A 14310-nucleotide genomic window follows, 5' to 3' on the forward strand; every position below is an offset into this window, starting at 1 on the left:
ACAAGCACAGGAGTTTATCTCAACAGCCTCAACGGTACAGGGGGAGAGAGTTGGACTCTAAAGTATGTTCTGACTACCTGGGGCAGACACCATCTTTGTCACACCCTCAAAATGCTTCCCTTTACCTACCATCATCACCTTCAAGCTATCTGATGGGACTATTTCACCCAGGAACTGGGAAAGCAAAGAAATTGCACTGTTCAAGTCCAAAGAAAAACACAGAGCGCCTTTCAGCCCAACACCTCCCACTGTCTCCCAAAGTGTCATCATGTCTATGTTGAAGAGGCGAGGTGGCAGAATAGGATCCTGTGGCACCCTGAGCCCTCAAGCAGCTGCCTTCATTGTCTAATCACTACATTATAAATGGATAGATAGATGTGCAATTTCCCAGCATCATGATCCAGGGCCTCAGAAGGAAAGAACAGAGCAAGACTCCATCCACCATTACCAGTGCAAAAGGACAGTCAACAAAACCTCATGAAATAGAGGCCACTGACTGATCTAAAGCAATCAACATGGACACTTGATTTCTGCCCATCACTAGTAGTAGGTCTACACTACAGCGGCACAGCTATGGAGCTGCAGTTGTACAGCTAAAGCACCGTAGAGTGGACGCTGCCCACATTGATAGAAAGGGGGTTTCCATCCATGTAGTTAACCCACCTCGCTAAGAAGCGTAGTTAGGTTGATGGAAGAAATTCTTCTGTCGACCTGGCCACATCTACACAGAAGGTTAGGTTGACCTAACTACGTCAAAAAATATTCACAGCCTTGAACAATGTAACTAGGTGGATCTAATTTTTAAGTGTAAACCAGGCCTAACGGTTCCTCAGCAAGTAAAACCACAGTCTCCATATCAAACCCAGGCCAAAAGTCAAAGGGCTTTATATGGCATCAAAGCTACTTAGTCACAATATTTTCTTTCAGTTTCATCACCAGGTATATTAAAGCCAATGTAATAATTTGCAAGATTGTTAGACAATTGTTAGCCAGTGTTAGAAAGAGTATTTCTTCAGCTGGGGCCAACAGTTACTCATTTGAGGAAAGCTGATACTTTCCACTCCCACAGGAAGGCACAAGCAATCTCTGCCAACAGTCCCAGTACTTCACCACTTCATGACACCTTGCTTTAACACTCTGTAAAAGGCATCAGTCCAGTTGTAGTGGCAGGACAGGCCTCTCCCATCCCCCCCAGAATCTCAGCAGAACTGAATAAAATTGATTCAGAGAATCAACATGGTCCTGAGATGGTCAGTCTTGAAGAAAACTGACTGATAATGTACAAGTGTTAGGGAGAGCTCTGCCACTGACTCACTGTGTGACTTTGGACTAGTCACATATTCTCTCTGCACTCCAGTTTCCCCAATTAGGGATACCACCACCTATTTCACAGGGGGTGCTGAAAGGACTGATTCATTAGTGCTTGTAAAGCATTTTGAGACCCTCAGATAGAAGCCAGTGCATAGTGTAAACACAAAGTGTTATTCAAATCTAAAAAATAAATGCTGTGAAAGGGGCTGATCAGACATGCAGACAGTAGTAACAGTTCTCCTGCTGCTCTGCTAATCTACCACAAGGCAAAATCCAACATTCCATCTCACTTCTCCTCCTTTGCGTCCTCCAGACCAACACCCCACACCCCTCTGAAAGGTTACAAACAAGTTACTGTTTCATCCAGTAAGTACTCTAGTGTATAGATAGGGCCCAGCCTCTGGAAAGGAATGCAACTGTCAACACACCAGGACATTGTTACTAAAGGGGTGTGGTATTTACCTACAGGAAAGCCACATCCTTAAGCAATTGCTTTGCTTAATAACCCACCACTTTAAGGTCCTCATTGTGTGAGTTTTCCAAACCACTGTATTAAAAGCAGGGTGGATAAAAATCAATGATTTAAGAAAAAAAAATTTTTTTTAAATCTGCTTTTTTTAATTTAAATCAGATTTTTTTTTTATAAAATGCCTTTTGAGGAAAAACCTATCAAAAGATAGTTTTAATTAAGATATATTATAGCTCAAAAGATATCTCATCATGGAATAGGGATTATAAATTCTAATTCTATAGTGTGAGACAATATATTCATGTAATGTTTAAGAAAAGTTTATGGGGTTCCAGGAGCTTCTGTATAGATTATTTAGGTTAATCTTTCTATCTACCCAATGGGACTCAGTGCTCAGTCTAGAAGATGCTTAGTATTGCAGTTCTCAAACTGTGAATTTATGTCTCCAAAGATAACATGCTTGTTAACAGCAAAAATGTTTTTAAATAAAATAAAATTAAATAAATAAATAAATTAGAGAGAGAGAGAGAGGTGAGAAATAACAGACAACCCTATTGTCCCTCTGCAAATTTGTGTACACAGAGTCAATCCCTTACCTCTCTCTAAAGTGAAAAGTTTCAAAAAGTTAAATGAATAGAAGATTGTTGGGGGCACAATAGATCTGGATAAGGAGAAGAAGTCTGGAGATAAGTGTGAGAAGGGAGGGACAGGCAGTAAAAACAAAAGTGAAAATGTTGGTGCATCATATTCCAGAAGTCTTGAGGTCTTTCTGAGTCTAGTCTTCATTGATTTGAGTTCTACCATACCATTCTCTTACTAGAAGGGAAAACCTATAATGGCAGCAGGCCATAAAGGAGACCCAGTTTGGGAATAAGAACCATTCAAGAAATGGATGTTTGCTGATGATGATTTAAAGAAAGTCACACCAGTGAAGTGGTGGAAGTCACTTAAGCACTTGGATTCAGAGACTGTTGAAGTGATAATCTCACTTTTAACAGCAGTAGCTTCTTCTGCCGGTGTAGAAAGAATATTTTCTTCCTTTGGACTAATTCATTCCAAATTGAGAAATTGCTTGGGACCTGAAAAAGTAGGAAATCTTGTTTTTCTTTTCCAGATTATGAACAAACAGGAAAATGAAGGTGAAGACAACTGAGTTAGCTGCAGAAGTCAATATTTTAAGATTTTCATGTTGACCTGGCTGACATAGTCAATTTAATTTTTTTTTTAATTTTCATTTAACTATTTTAGTTAAAAACAATTTTAACAAAAACAAACCTGATTTTAAAAAACGTGAATGTTTAACTAAATTCAAAATTTCATATGCTTGTTTTGTTAAAGTATTATATATTTGCTGTTGAAGAAAAAAATCCAGAATACATAACATTGTTGTTTTAGTTAAATACAACAATTTAAATGTCTGTCTGGTGATGTTCTCCTCCTAATACAGAATGGCAAGGAAATCCTCCAAATATTAATGATTAACCTGTTGAATTGGAGATAGTTCACCTCCCAATGACTTCATAAATATCTGCTTCAATTACCTTTGGTAAATGAAATAACCAAACTATCATTCATTTTCTGATATAGCTGTAAAACTAACCTGAAAAGTTTTCCAAATAAATCACTTTAAAAATGTATAGTGTGTACCTTCTAAAAAATGAAACCTACATCTATCTCTGAGTTGTGAAGAATATGTATTAAGGTTAAAACAACCATTGCCCCTATAAGGAGTCAATATTCAACCGTTTGTTACTTTAACTGGAGCTACACAAAAGTTCAGTTTAAACTCAGCACTGGATTGGTTTAGATTAGAGATAAAACAAAAACAAAAGAAGATAGGATTTTAAGTGAATTCAAGAATGAGAAAAGTTAGAAACCGTTACAAGAAATAAAAGTGAAAACATGCATCCAAAAGTCTAAAACTTAATCAAACACGTTTTGGTTCAAGCTTTCTTTAGGTTGGCCTTTCTCATCCACAGTCTTCCAGGAAGATGGTAACTGACCCTTTCCTTAGTCAGGATCTCTCCCAGAGGCCCAAAGGTGCTGGTCCCTTTGTCTTCTTAGGTGAAAGAGAGCACTTAGGGTTCTCTGTCCCCACCCCACCCCCCTTTTTTTTTATAATCTAGTGAACCTCAGAAGTGGATTCTTCTGAGGGTTACCCTTCAACGCCAAGTTTATTCAAGCAGTAAAGAAGGTGACATGGAGTCTGCTGGTGAAGGAGGCTCCATGTTCTCTCTCCTCACCTGTGTTTGCTGAAATGCAAATTTGCTTTCCCTCCTGCTATATCCTCCTCCTGCTGTCTTGTGGACCCTATTTACTACTTACACGTAAACTGAGGTAAACGCGCATTCCTTTGTTTAGGATAGACCTGTTTAACAACTTTTGCCTTGGCAGGGCTGTGTGGTTTTGAACATGTTCTAAGAGCATTATACGGGGGATTTCATACCTTTGCATATAATGTTGCTACATACATTTCACCATAATGTTATTGGCCAGTGAGTCACTAGCATTCAGATGATATCTCAACAAGGCATATTTTGTATAAAGATTATTACAGTGGTGCGTAGGGTGTGATACAGGGGAGCTTTTGGTCACGTACCCCCAAGGCAGTGTTCGGCCTGTTAGTGAAACAGTGTAGGAAACATATAGGATAGAAGGATTCCCCTCTTGCCCCAGATCCACTATGGTCAGGGCTAGGTTCTGTTAACGGACTAGCATAGGAAAGAGAGGCTGAATTCCCTCCTAACCCCAGCAAATCAGGGATTATTTAAAATGTTCCCTTCCAGACAATAGTCTTGATGCAAGGGGTTAATTCAGACCTGACATAAGTGGCTGGGAGTCAGCTGAAGTCAAAGAAATCACACCTGCTTGCATCAGATATAAATTGACCCAAAGTGTCTGGTTTCAGAGTAACAGCCATGTTAGTCTGTATTCGCAAAAAGAAAAAGAGTACTTGTGGCACCTTAGAGACTAACCAATTTATCTGAGCATAAGCTTTCATGAGCTACAGCTTTATTTGAGCTTATGCTCAAATAAACTGGTTAGTCTCTAAGGTGCCACAAGTACTCCTTTTCTTTTTCCAGTGTCTGGGTTTCTAAGATATGGTGGGTGTGTATGCTGCTGTTTGTGTGTTGTGATGAGTAGTACTTTCTCTGCCCTCTAGGTAAACAAAGCGTTTTACCATCAAGATCCTGGGGATCCCTCACCTTTTACAAACACAAACGTCAATTGCAAATTATTAAGAAAATCTGTTTACCCTGCTAAGAAAGTAAACACATGCAGCTTACACGTGGTTACTACCTGTCATTCTGTACCTCACCCTTGCAATAAAATAGACAGACACAAAAACACACTTTACTACCATGGGCTCCTGGCAGCAGAATTGCAAGCCAAACTTAGTGTGCCTTGCGGAACCACACAACCTAGTTGAAAATTTGGAATGAGCAGCAGCCTTGCTTGCCAGACTGGAAATAGATAGGAGAATCCAACAGTGACCAACAACAATACTCCAAAGCAGAGCAGCTGAGGATAGGGAAAGTAAGGCAACCTATAAGATGTCACTGCAGATGGATTATGGTTCATGGTGCATGCAGGGAATTAGCAGTTCACCCAGGCTACTTCACAAGCCAAGATTGAATCCGCTGCCCTGTCTGTATTATTTTTAAAAAGAAAAGGAGTACTTGTGGCACCTTAGAGACTGACAAATTTATATGAGCATAAGCTTTTGTGAGCTACAGCTCACTTCATCGGATGCCTTGTTACTGAGTGCGACATACAAATAAAATAATTTGCTTGACTTCATTCATTCCATGCCATCCCACCTCCTATACAGCCCACCCCCTGGCTCCTCTCAGGCAGAATTGCTAAGTCTGGTCTCACAATTTGAGGGCTCAAATCAAGACTGGGAACACAGTGCTTAAATATTTCTGTGATGAGTGGGGAATAAATTCTAGACAGACAGAGGCTGAAGGAAGAGTCAAGGAGAAAGAATGGAAATTAAATCATGAATTATTTCCCACTCCAGTCTGGCTGCCAGAGTGGGAGAAAATGTATCATCTGACCCTAGAGTGGGAGTCTGGGCCCAGGTGGGACTTGGCAAGCCAGTGCAGGATCACTGGGATCCTAAAAGTATGTGGCTTTCCCCAGTCTCTGGTCCTCCGGTTGGAGGGGGAAAGTCAGGCCTTCCCCCTTTGGTCCTGCCGTGATTCTTGTGGAATCAAGTCATGAGTTGGTGAGGCTGGCATAGGCCCCTAAAGCACAGGGCCCCAAGCAGTCATTTGCATTGCTTGTGCCTAAAAGCCACCCTGACTGATAGGCTGGAGAAATTGTCACAGACAGGCTCTCTGAAAGCATTTATAAAAGGTTTTATTATCTTGTCTGCAGAATCCTGCTAGGACATCCCAGTGCCTGGAGTAACAGCAGGAGAGGGCACAAGGGCACCAGCGATTTCCTCCTCCAGAGTCCTCTCCTGCAGGTTTTACCACAGGAAAGGATGATCTGGCCCGAAGCAAGGACTACAGAGTTAGTCATTTAATGTAATTTTATTAATCTGTTTGGATTTGTACGAAGAAGGTAAAAGAGGTGTTTATCCCCGGACTTCAGGTGCTCTTCCCAAACAGTGAACAACCAAAGTAGATCACTTACAAAACCAGCATACCTGATGCCCAGCATTTTGCACTGTGTTAAGCTGATAGTTGGAAAGGTTGCCTTGTTTCTGCAGACTGAAGTCTCCTCTGACTAGAGCTGACCCATTGTGGAACCAGTATCTGTTTCCTTCCAGGACTTCTGTGGCTTGAAAAGGCAGGGAGTCAGAATCATGCTGGATCAGGAGCCCCTAGCAGGCAATGCTTATCGTGAATACAAAACTCAGGTCAAGTGCACGCCCATTTACCCCACCCAAGGCTTCAGGCTGAGCTGACTGATCTCTGCATCTAAATCAGATATGGGCAAACTACAGCCTGGGAGCCACATCCGGCCCTTCTGACTTTTTAATCTGGCCCTCGAGTTCCTGCCGGGGAGCAGGGTCCGGTGCTTGCCCCGCTCCATGCATGCCATGGCTCTGCTCGGCTCCTGGAAGCAGCAGCATGCCCCCCCTCCGGCTCCTACGCATAGGGGCAGCCAGGGGGCTCCCACAGGTCCCATTGGCTGGCAACCATGAGCCAGAGGGGGGACATGCCGCTACTTCCAGGAGCTGCTTGAGGGAGCCTGCACCCCTGACTCCCTCCAACTCCCCAACCCCCTGCCCCAGCCCTGATCCTGCACCCTGAACTCACTTCTGGACCCACCCCAGAGCCCACACCCCCAGCCAGAGCCCTCACCCCCTCCCACACCCCAACCCCCAATTTTGTGAGCATTCATGGCCCACCATACAATTTCCATAACCAGATGTGGCCTTTGGGCCAAAAAGTTTGCCCACCCTGATCTAAATGAATAATGCTACTAGTAACACTGAACACATACACAGGGATTTATATCTTTTCCCAGCGTTTGGAAGAAGTGCCAGAAATGTGGATCCAAATCTGAACTGCCCCAAAGCTTGAGAAGGTTCAGATCCATTGTTCCAGGTCCAATTGATCTCAGAGAGTCTGGGTTTAGACCCACAAAGTCTGGATCCCAATCTAGGAGTTGTGTCCCTGACCATCTTGGCTAATCGCCACACAGTTTACTATATGACTTGCCCAAGGCCACAGAGTCAGTCAATGTAAGCTTTTATTAAAGAGCTTTCTTTAATTAAAATCAGGGTGGGGCGTGGGGGAGAGAATATTCCTTTTTATACCTTTGTAGCCTGACTTCCTCTTTTTATTCCGTACTTTTGCTTAATCAGGCATAATTACTGTTAATCCCTATACTTTGTATTGGGAATACTGCAAATGGAGCCTGACCTAAATCCCCACTTACAGCAATGGGAGTCTATCAATTGACTTCACTGGGAACTGGATTGAGCCAATACTCAGGATACAATAATAGCTTGCAAGCAGCAAATTTGACAATTTTTATAGTGACCACTCTAGGCAAAGCAATTAATCTTCAACGTACATTAATGGGAAAGGCAAGTTTTAGGTTTTAGAACTGGAAAAGAACATACATTTGATTAAAGGAAGAGTAAATCAGACTAAAATTTGTTTATTTCTGTTCAAGTAACTAAAGTGCTAGCCAAACCAACCTTCAAATTTCAAACTTGTATTTTAAAAATGTCCCAGTTCTCAAAATAAGACCAGAAAATTTCAGCTTGAAAAAACCTTATATTTTCTTTAAACGTATGCTTGAAAATAGAGGTCCCTATTCACCTAAACTAGAATACTGTCTCCTATATAAACACCCCAGAACTTTAATAACTAAAGAGTCCTCAGGAGCAAAAATGTCATAAAACAGAAAAAACTTTAAATCTATTCCCATTTTCTCTCTGACTTTTGTTTGTTTCATTTTCAGTCACATCTGAAGTGAAGTAGAAGAAGAAAAGAAGATCTCCAGTAATAATGCCTCACCTGTGCCTATCATATAAGGAACAGCAAAGCACTGTACATTCATTAAGTTCATAGCATCTCTGTGATTTAAAGATCATCATACTCATTTTACAGAGATTATGGGCCTGAGGCATACACTGAGTCAGTTTCAGAGTTGGGGAAAGAACCTAGGAGTCTTGAGACTCCCAGTGTTCTGGTCTGACCATTGGACATTCCAAATGTAGAGGATACTGAGTATATTCTAGCCAGCTGTCTATTTTATTATAGGTGGGCTGGTAGCACTACCTATTATCAAGGCTGTCCTTGATAATCCTTAGATCTTTTAGATTTGCTGAATCCAGGTCACTGAGTGCCCTGAAAACGAGGACTGAGCCCTTGACCCAGTGTGCTGTGGGAAGCCAGCATGGAGAGTGGAGGACAAGTTTGACGTGTTGCTGAGAAAGATGCTGCAGCATTCTGTACTAACTGAAGTTTCCTAAGGGCTGATGGCTTCATGCCCAGGTATATTTACATTGCTATAGGCCAGACAGGAGGTGACAAAGACATGTATAACTCAGACCAGGTCATCATCCACCGAAGCAGGACAGGGTGTCCTAACCCTCAAGAGTTGGTAGAAAGCATTACTTACAGATGCTACTATGTGAGCACTTCGCACCAGAGAGGAACTCAGCAGCACTCCTAAACTATGGACTCTATTGCCCTTCCACCAACAGAGACTGTACCATGGCTGCAAACGCTTCAAAGTGCTTTGCCTACCAGCATCACCTCAGTCTTACTCAGGTTCAGCTTCAACCAGTTATTCACCAGAGAACTGATCTCATCCAAGCACTGAATCTTGGTGGTAGGGGTAAGGTTGTAGGCAATGAAGGATATGTAGAGCAGTGTGTTATCTGTTGCTGACATCTGAGTCCATGTCATCTGACCAGTTCCTCCAGTGGCTACATATTAGATGTTGAAAAGGACAGAAGAGAGAACTGATCCTTGTGGGACTAATGCAAGGAAGGGGACTAGTGGTAGAGGTGCAGCTTCCCATCACCACTGCTGGGTACATCCTTCCGGAAGGATGTAAACAATTTTAGTGCATTCCCCTGGATCCCTGCCACCTCTCTCAGGTGAGACAGCAGTATTTTATCCTCAACAGTGTTGAATGCTGCACAGAGGTCCAGGAGGATGAAAATGGACTTCTATCCACCATCCATTGACAGCAGGAGATCATCAATCAGTGCCACTAAAGCAGTTTCTGTCCCCCATCATGGCCTGAATCCAGATTCTGCTGGGTCTCCAGTGTCAGCTTCAGTTAGATTAGCTTGCAGTTGGCCTTCAGCTAGCTTCTCTATAAAAGCTTGCTCAGGAATAGAAGGTTTGATACCACGAGGTAGTTGGCTAGAACTGATGTATCCAGGATGGGTTTCTTCAGTGTTTGATGTAGGAAGGGAAGATTCTGCCCCTACTGTAACGTTCAGTTTATTGTGCAAAAAGAAGCAGCTGCTTTCCATGTTTTATCCCAATAGCATTCCCCATTAGTGTCAGGACAAATCAGATTTACATAGGAAGCGATATACAAGCCGAGTGAATAAAATCACTAGAAAGTTACTGGATGGGTAGCTAGCCCAGAGTCTTCACTATGTTGTTCCTACTGCTCGTAGATAAATGCAAGATGAAAGGATGAAGACTAACTCCTGCTCACCAAAAGTTCTCCCCCTCCCCAAATGGTGTTACTATATGAACATGCAATACCTTTCTGTCTGCTGTGTACCTGTTAGAAGGGACACTGTTGATAGGATAAGGGTAAAAAGGGCTGCTCACAATAACTGAAATCAAAATCGACCCTACCTGAGCTTCACCATGTAACAGGCTGATAGGTTGGTTCATTCTGTCTCTGCCCCTTTCTCTGTGAAATCATGTGTGATCCCTAGTTATTACACATAAATGTCACTAATTTCAAAAGCACCAAGGTCACCAAGTTTGGGCCCTGGCTTACTTCCATGGTGTGACAGATGCAGTATCCTAAGAGCTGGGTCAGCACTCTGATCACCGGCCTGTGACTATGACTGTCATGAAGGCTGCTGTTTTAGAATCAGGTGGAACTCTTCACCAAAAAGTACCAGCAGAAATTTTTGGCGACTAGATGGGCTGAAGGGGTATGACCCAGGGAATAAGCAGAAAAGCTAACAGACTCGGCTACCCACTGACTAGGGCCAGATATTTGACCTGTAGGGGAAATTATGGACCTGGTGATACTGGAACAATTTCTCCATAGCCTCCCTGAGAATAGAGTCTGGGTGAGGAAGCACCAGCCCAACACCCTGGAGGCTGCAATTAAACTCTCTGAAGAGTTCCTAGAAGCTGACTTTCCCAGAAAAGAGGTCCAGCCACCAAGGGGCCCAGAGCCAGGGAGAAGCGGCAGCAAATTGAAACGCCCCAAGAAGAAAAAGGAGGAGGCGAAAGAAATTCTTTCAGAGAATAGCATGCTATCAACATGGAAGGCCAGGATATATAAAAGAGGACTGATCCAAAATGGAATAAGGGTTTGCACAATTCTGTGGATGAACTGGGATTCTCAAGGGCAGGGTTAAAAAGGAAAATGCCTACTATCCCTATAAAGGCAGGAAGGAGGCATCTAAGGGTGGGGGGGATCATGGATGCTGGCTCAGGATATTCATTGATCTGGGGGGACTTAGTGAAGGTCCACCGGAGGCTCCCAGGGGAGAAGGCAGAGTCAGAACGCATTCATGGGGAGAGGAAACTGCCCAATGGCAGATAAGGTTGTAAGTATTAGAACTGTTCTACTGTACAGGCGTTGGTGGAGGGGACTTGAATAAGCTACATGGAACGGACACCAAAAGAAGAGTCTGAGCAGTTTTTGCAGTGATCCAGGACATAGGGGGATGCACGCTCCATTACATATGGGAAGCAAACTCCAAAGGGACTGACTCTTAGCTAAGGGAGCTGAAGCCCTGGACATGGAAGACTGGATCCATGAAGGCACTCAGGTGCCTACATCCCAGTTTTGGCTCCACTGTGAGCCATAATGCTCTCATCAAATCCTGCAGGCATCTAAACTCACTCTGCACTGAGATTTTCCTGGTAAAAGTTCCCACCTCTGGACATGCATACTGCTGCCTTCCCGAGGCATTCAGATGCCTATTTCCTGCCTAAGCCCAGGGCAATTCACAAACCAGGGAAAGGCAGCCATCTGGCTACCTGACTTGCTCAAGCAGCCTGATCCTGTAGACATGTGCAGAGGCAGCCTACCAGCTCACATCACATTCAAACACCATTCATAGTGGTGGCGCCCGCCTTATACCTCTTAGCCCATTGGTTACAGCACTCATCTAGGATGTGGGAGACCCAGATTCAATTACCCCTCTCTGCTAAAGATTTGAATAGGGGGTCTTCACAGGAGGATGCACTAATCACTGAGCTATGGGATATTCTGATGTGGGGCTCCCCCTCTCCTGTTGAAGCTGTTCCATTGTGGTAAAATAATAGAGAGATTAGAACAGCGGGACTGAACCCAGGGTCTCTCACATCCCAGGCAGGTGCCCTAACCACTGGGCTAGAGAGTTGTTCTCTCTATGTGGCCCCATGGCTAGATCTGAATTACTGGATGATTAAATGACTTGCTCAAGGTCACAGAGCGAGCCAGCGACAGAACCAAGAATAGACCTAGGAGTTCCTGGCTCCCAATCCACTGCTCTAACCACTAGACAGCACTCCTTTTAGTTATAGGTATTGCATTGCACCACTTCTCATGAGTATTCTCCACCTCCACTGTTAACCAACCCCAACGAGTTCTGCCCAGAGGCTTTTTTTTTCTTTTTTTTTCTAGAACTGACCCCTTAAACATTGATACATCTCCTGATGATGCAGACTTGTTGTTTTCCTCCCCATGCTCCAGATACACCACACCTTGCAAACAGGTTTCAACGGCATATTGAAAGTACAAGGAAGAAAACACAAACACCCAATCTTTCCATGAACAGTTATGCAACAGTACTGCATCTGCTCCTCCCAGTTCATCCTGCATGGCCAGGCAGGAACTGTGTCCTTTTAAATATTTAAAATAAAAACCGTAACGGGAGACTGAATGGTTCAGGAGACTAATGATGGGGTAAACGGTCTATTAACTCCTAGGTCATAACTTCAAATCCACCCCAGCTCAGAAATAACTAAAGGCTAATGGAACTGAGGGGTATTTAGTAGACTATTAGAAATGAGTTACTGAGTCTTAGTTCAGTTCCTATTAGACAAATGTCCTCAAATAAGAGGCCACAAATTAAGAATATAAAAACAGGCATACTGGGTCTCACCAATAGTCCATCTAGCCAAGTATTCTGTTTTCAGACAGTGGCCAACACCAGGTGCTTCAGAGGGAATGAACAGAACAGGCAATCATCAAGTGATCCATCCCTTGTTGTCCACTCTCAGGTTCTAGCAAACAGAGGTTAGGGACACCCAGAGCATGGGGTTGCATCCCTGACCATCTTGGCTAATAGCCATTGATGGAGCTGTCCTCCATGAACGTATCTAATTCTTGGAACCATTTAGCACCCATACTGTTGGCATGTCAGTACAGGGGGCACCATTTAAGTGTGCTGTGGAAACGGAACTATCCTCAGGTTAAAAGGCCCAACTCTGGGTTGAGGCACATTGAAAGGGTGATGAGGGAAAGCTTGCACTGCTGCTGTTCACGTCACACTAAGGGCTTGTCTACACTGGCACTTTACAGTGCTGCAACTTTCTCACTCAGGGGTGTGAAAAAAACACACCCCTGAGTGCTGCAAGTTTCACTGCTGTAAAGTGGCAGTGTAGACAGTGCACCAGCTCTGGGAGCTCTCTCCCAGCTCCGCACCGCAACCACACAAGCCATGTTAAAGCACTGTCACGGCAGCGCTTTAACGTTGCAAGTGAAGACGTGCCCTTAGACTGTGGACAAAGAGATGACTTCAGAGTACAGGGATGTTACCATCAATCTAGCATCTTTTAGAATAGCATGAAGTTCACACAAGGTAAAAAATAAATAAATAAAATAAACCCCTTAGGGTCCCTTCCCATCTCAGTTTAAAAATAAAAATTCTTCTCTACTGGATTAGTTTATGTAATCATCTCCTGAGCTGAAACTGTTCATACTTTTAGTCCTTAATTATGAAACATGTTTATCTATTTTAAGATATTTTATTAAGGATGAAAAAGGAAGAGAGAGAGAGAGAGAAAGGACCAGCCAAAACAAATAAACTATAGGTTAAATAGCCTACCATTCCCAAAAAATTCTGGGCTAGTATCACTGCAGGCAAGAATCTAATGGGTCTTTCTGGCTGTCAGCTGTTCTCATGGTTACGGTTACAGGAATCTGTGGTTTGTGTATTTGGCACATTTCTACCTAGTAAATCACATTCCTCTAACATGGTGCAGCAGCCATTATAGCACGTCACTTACTTGCTGAGCAAAACACTTTAAAGGGACACTGTCCAATAGGAAGGTCCTAACCTGACCTATTTATTTTTCCTTATCTCTGTTTGAGAGCGGTTTTTAGAAATGCTTGTGACTCGTGACTGAGAGTGGCTTGACTGGTCTCTCAGTGGAAGTTACCACTGTACATATACTTCCCAACAGGGATGTCCTATCTCATGAAGCAAAGTAGGAATGGGAAACTGTAAGTCTCCAACTGAATGCATGGGAAAGCAGAGACTTTTATAGCTGTCATAGGATAAGATCCAGCATGTATTTTAATAGTTGGTTATTTTAAAACCTATTACTTAATTAACCAAAAAAATATAGCTGTCAAGTAGCTGTGCAGCTCCATGTATAACACTTTATGCAAATGTAATAAATTGTACAGAGCTACAAAGTCTGGCTAACAGGGCAGCAGTAGAATAAGCTTCCCACAGACACTGCCCTGATCCTGACACAGAGGACCTTCCCCTAGGGATCACAAGGATAATTCTATCTCCATGGTCCATGCTGCTCTTTGCAGTTTGTCAATTAATACAAAGTGAGGTGGTCAGTTTCGGAGGTGGGAGTTGAAACTCAGACCCACCAAGTTCCACTCATGGTGGGGCCAGT

The 14310-nt window shown here is 43.2% G+C and overlaps 1 protein-coding gene across 2 annotated transcripts in view; it reads right to left on the reverse strand.

The window, feature by feature from the left end:
• ITPKA (inositol-trisphosphate 3-kinase A) overlaps positions 1–14310 on the reverse strand; it is a 50699-nt gene that overhangs the window by 28829 nt on the left and 7560 nt on the right. Inside the window, exon 2 of one of the 2 annotated variants that reach the window (XM_048853209.2) lies at positions 6438–6614. The exons of the other annotated variant lie outside the window; for it this stretch is intronic. Within the exon in view, the coding sequence (XP_048709166.1) occupies positions 6438–6614 (177 nt within the window). The remainder of the gene's footprint in view (positions 1–6437; positions 6615–14310) is intronic. 2 annotated transcript variants of the gene reach the window in all.

The sequence above is a fragment of the Caretta caretta genome, chromosome 6, assembly GCF_965140235.1.
Source record: "Caretta caretta isolate rCarCar2 chromosome 6, rCarCar1.hap1, whole genome shotgun sequence".
Lineage (NCBI taxonomy): Eukaryota > Metazoa > Chordata > Testudines > Cheloniidae > Caretta > Caretta caretta.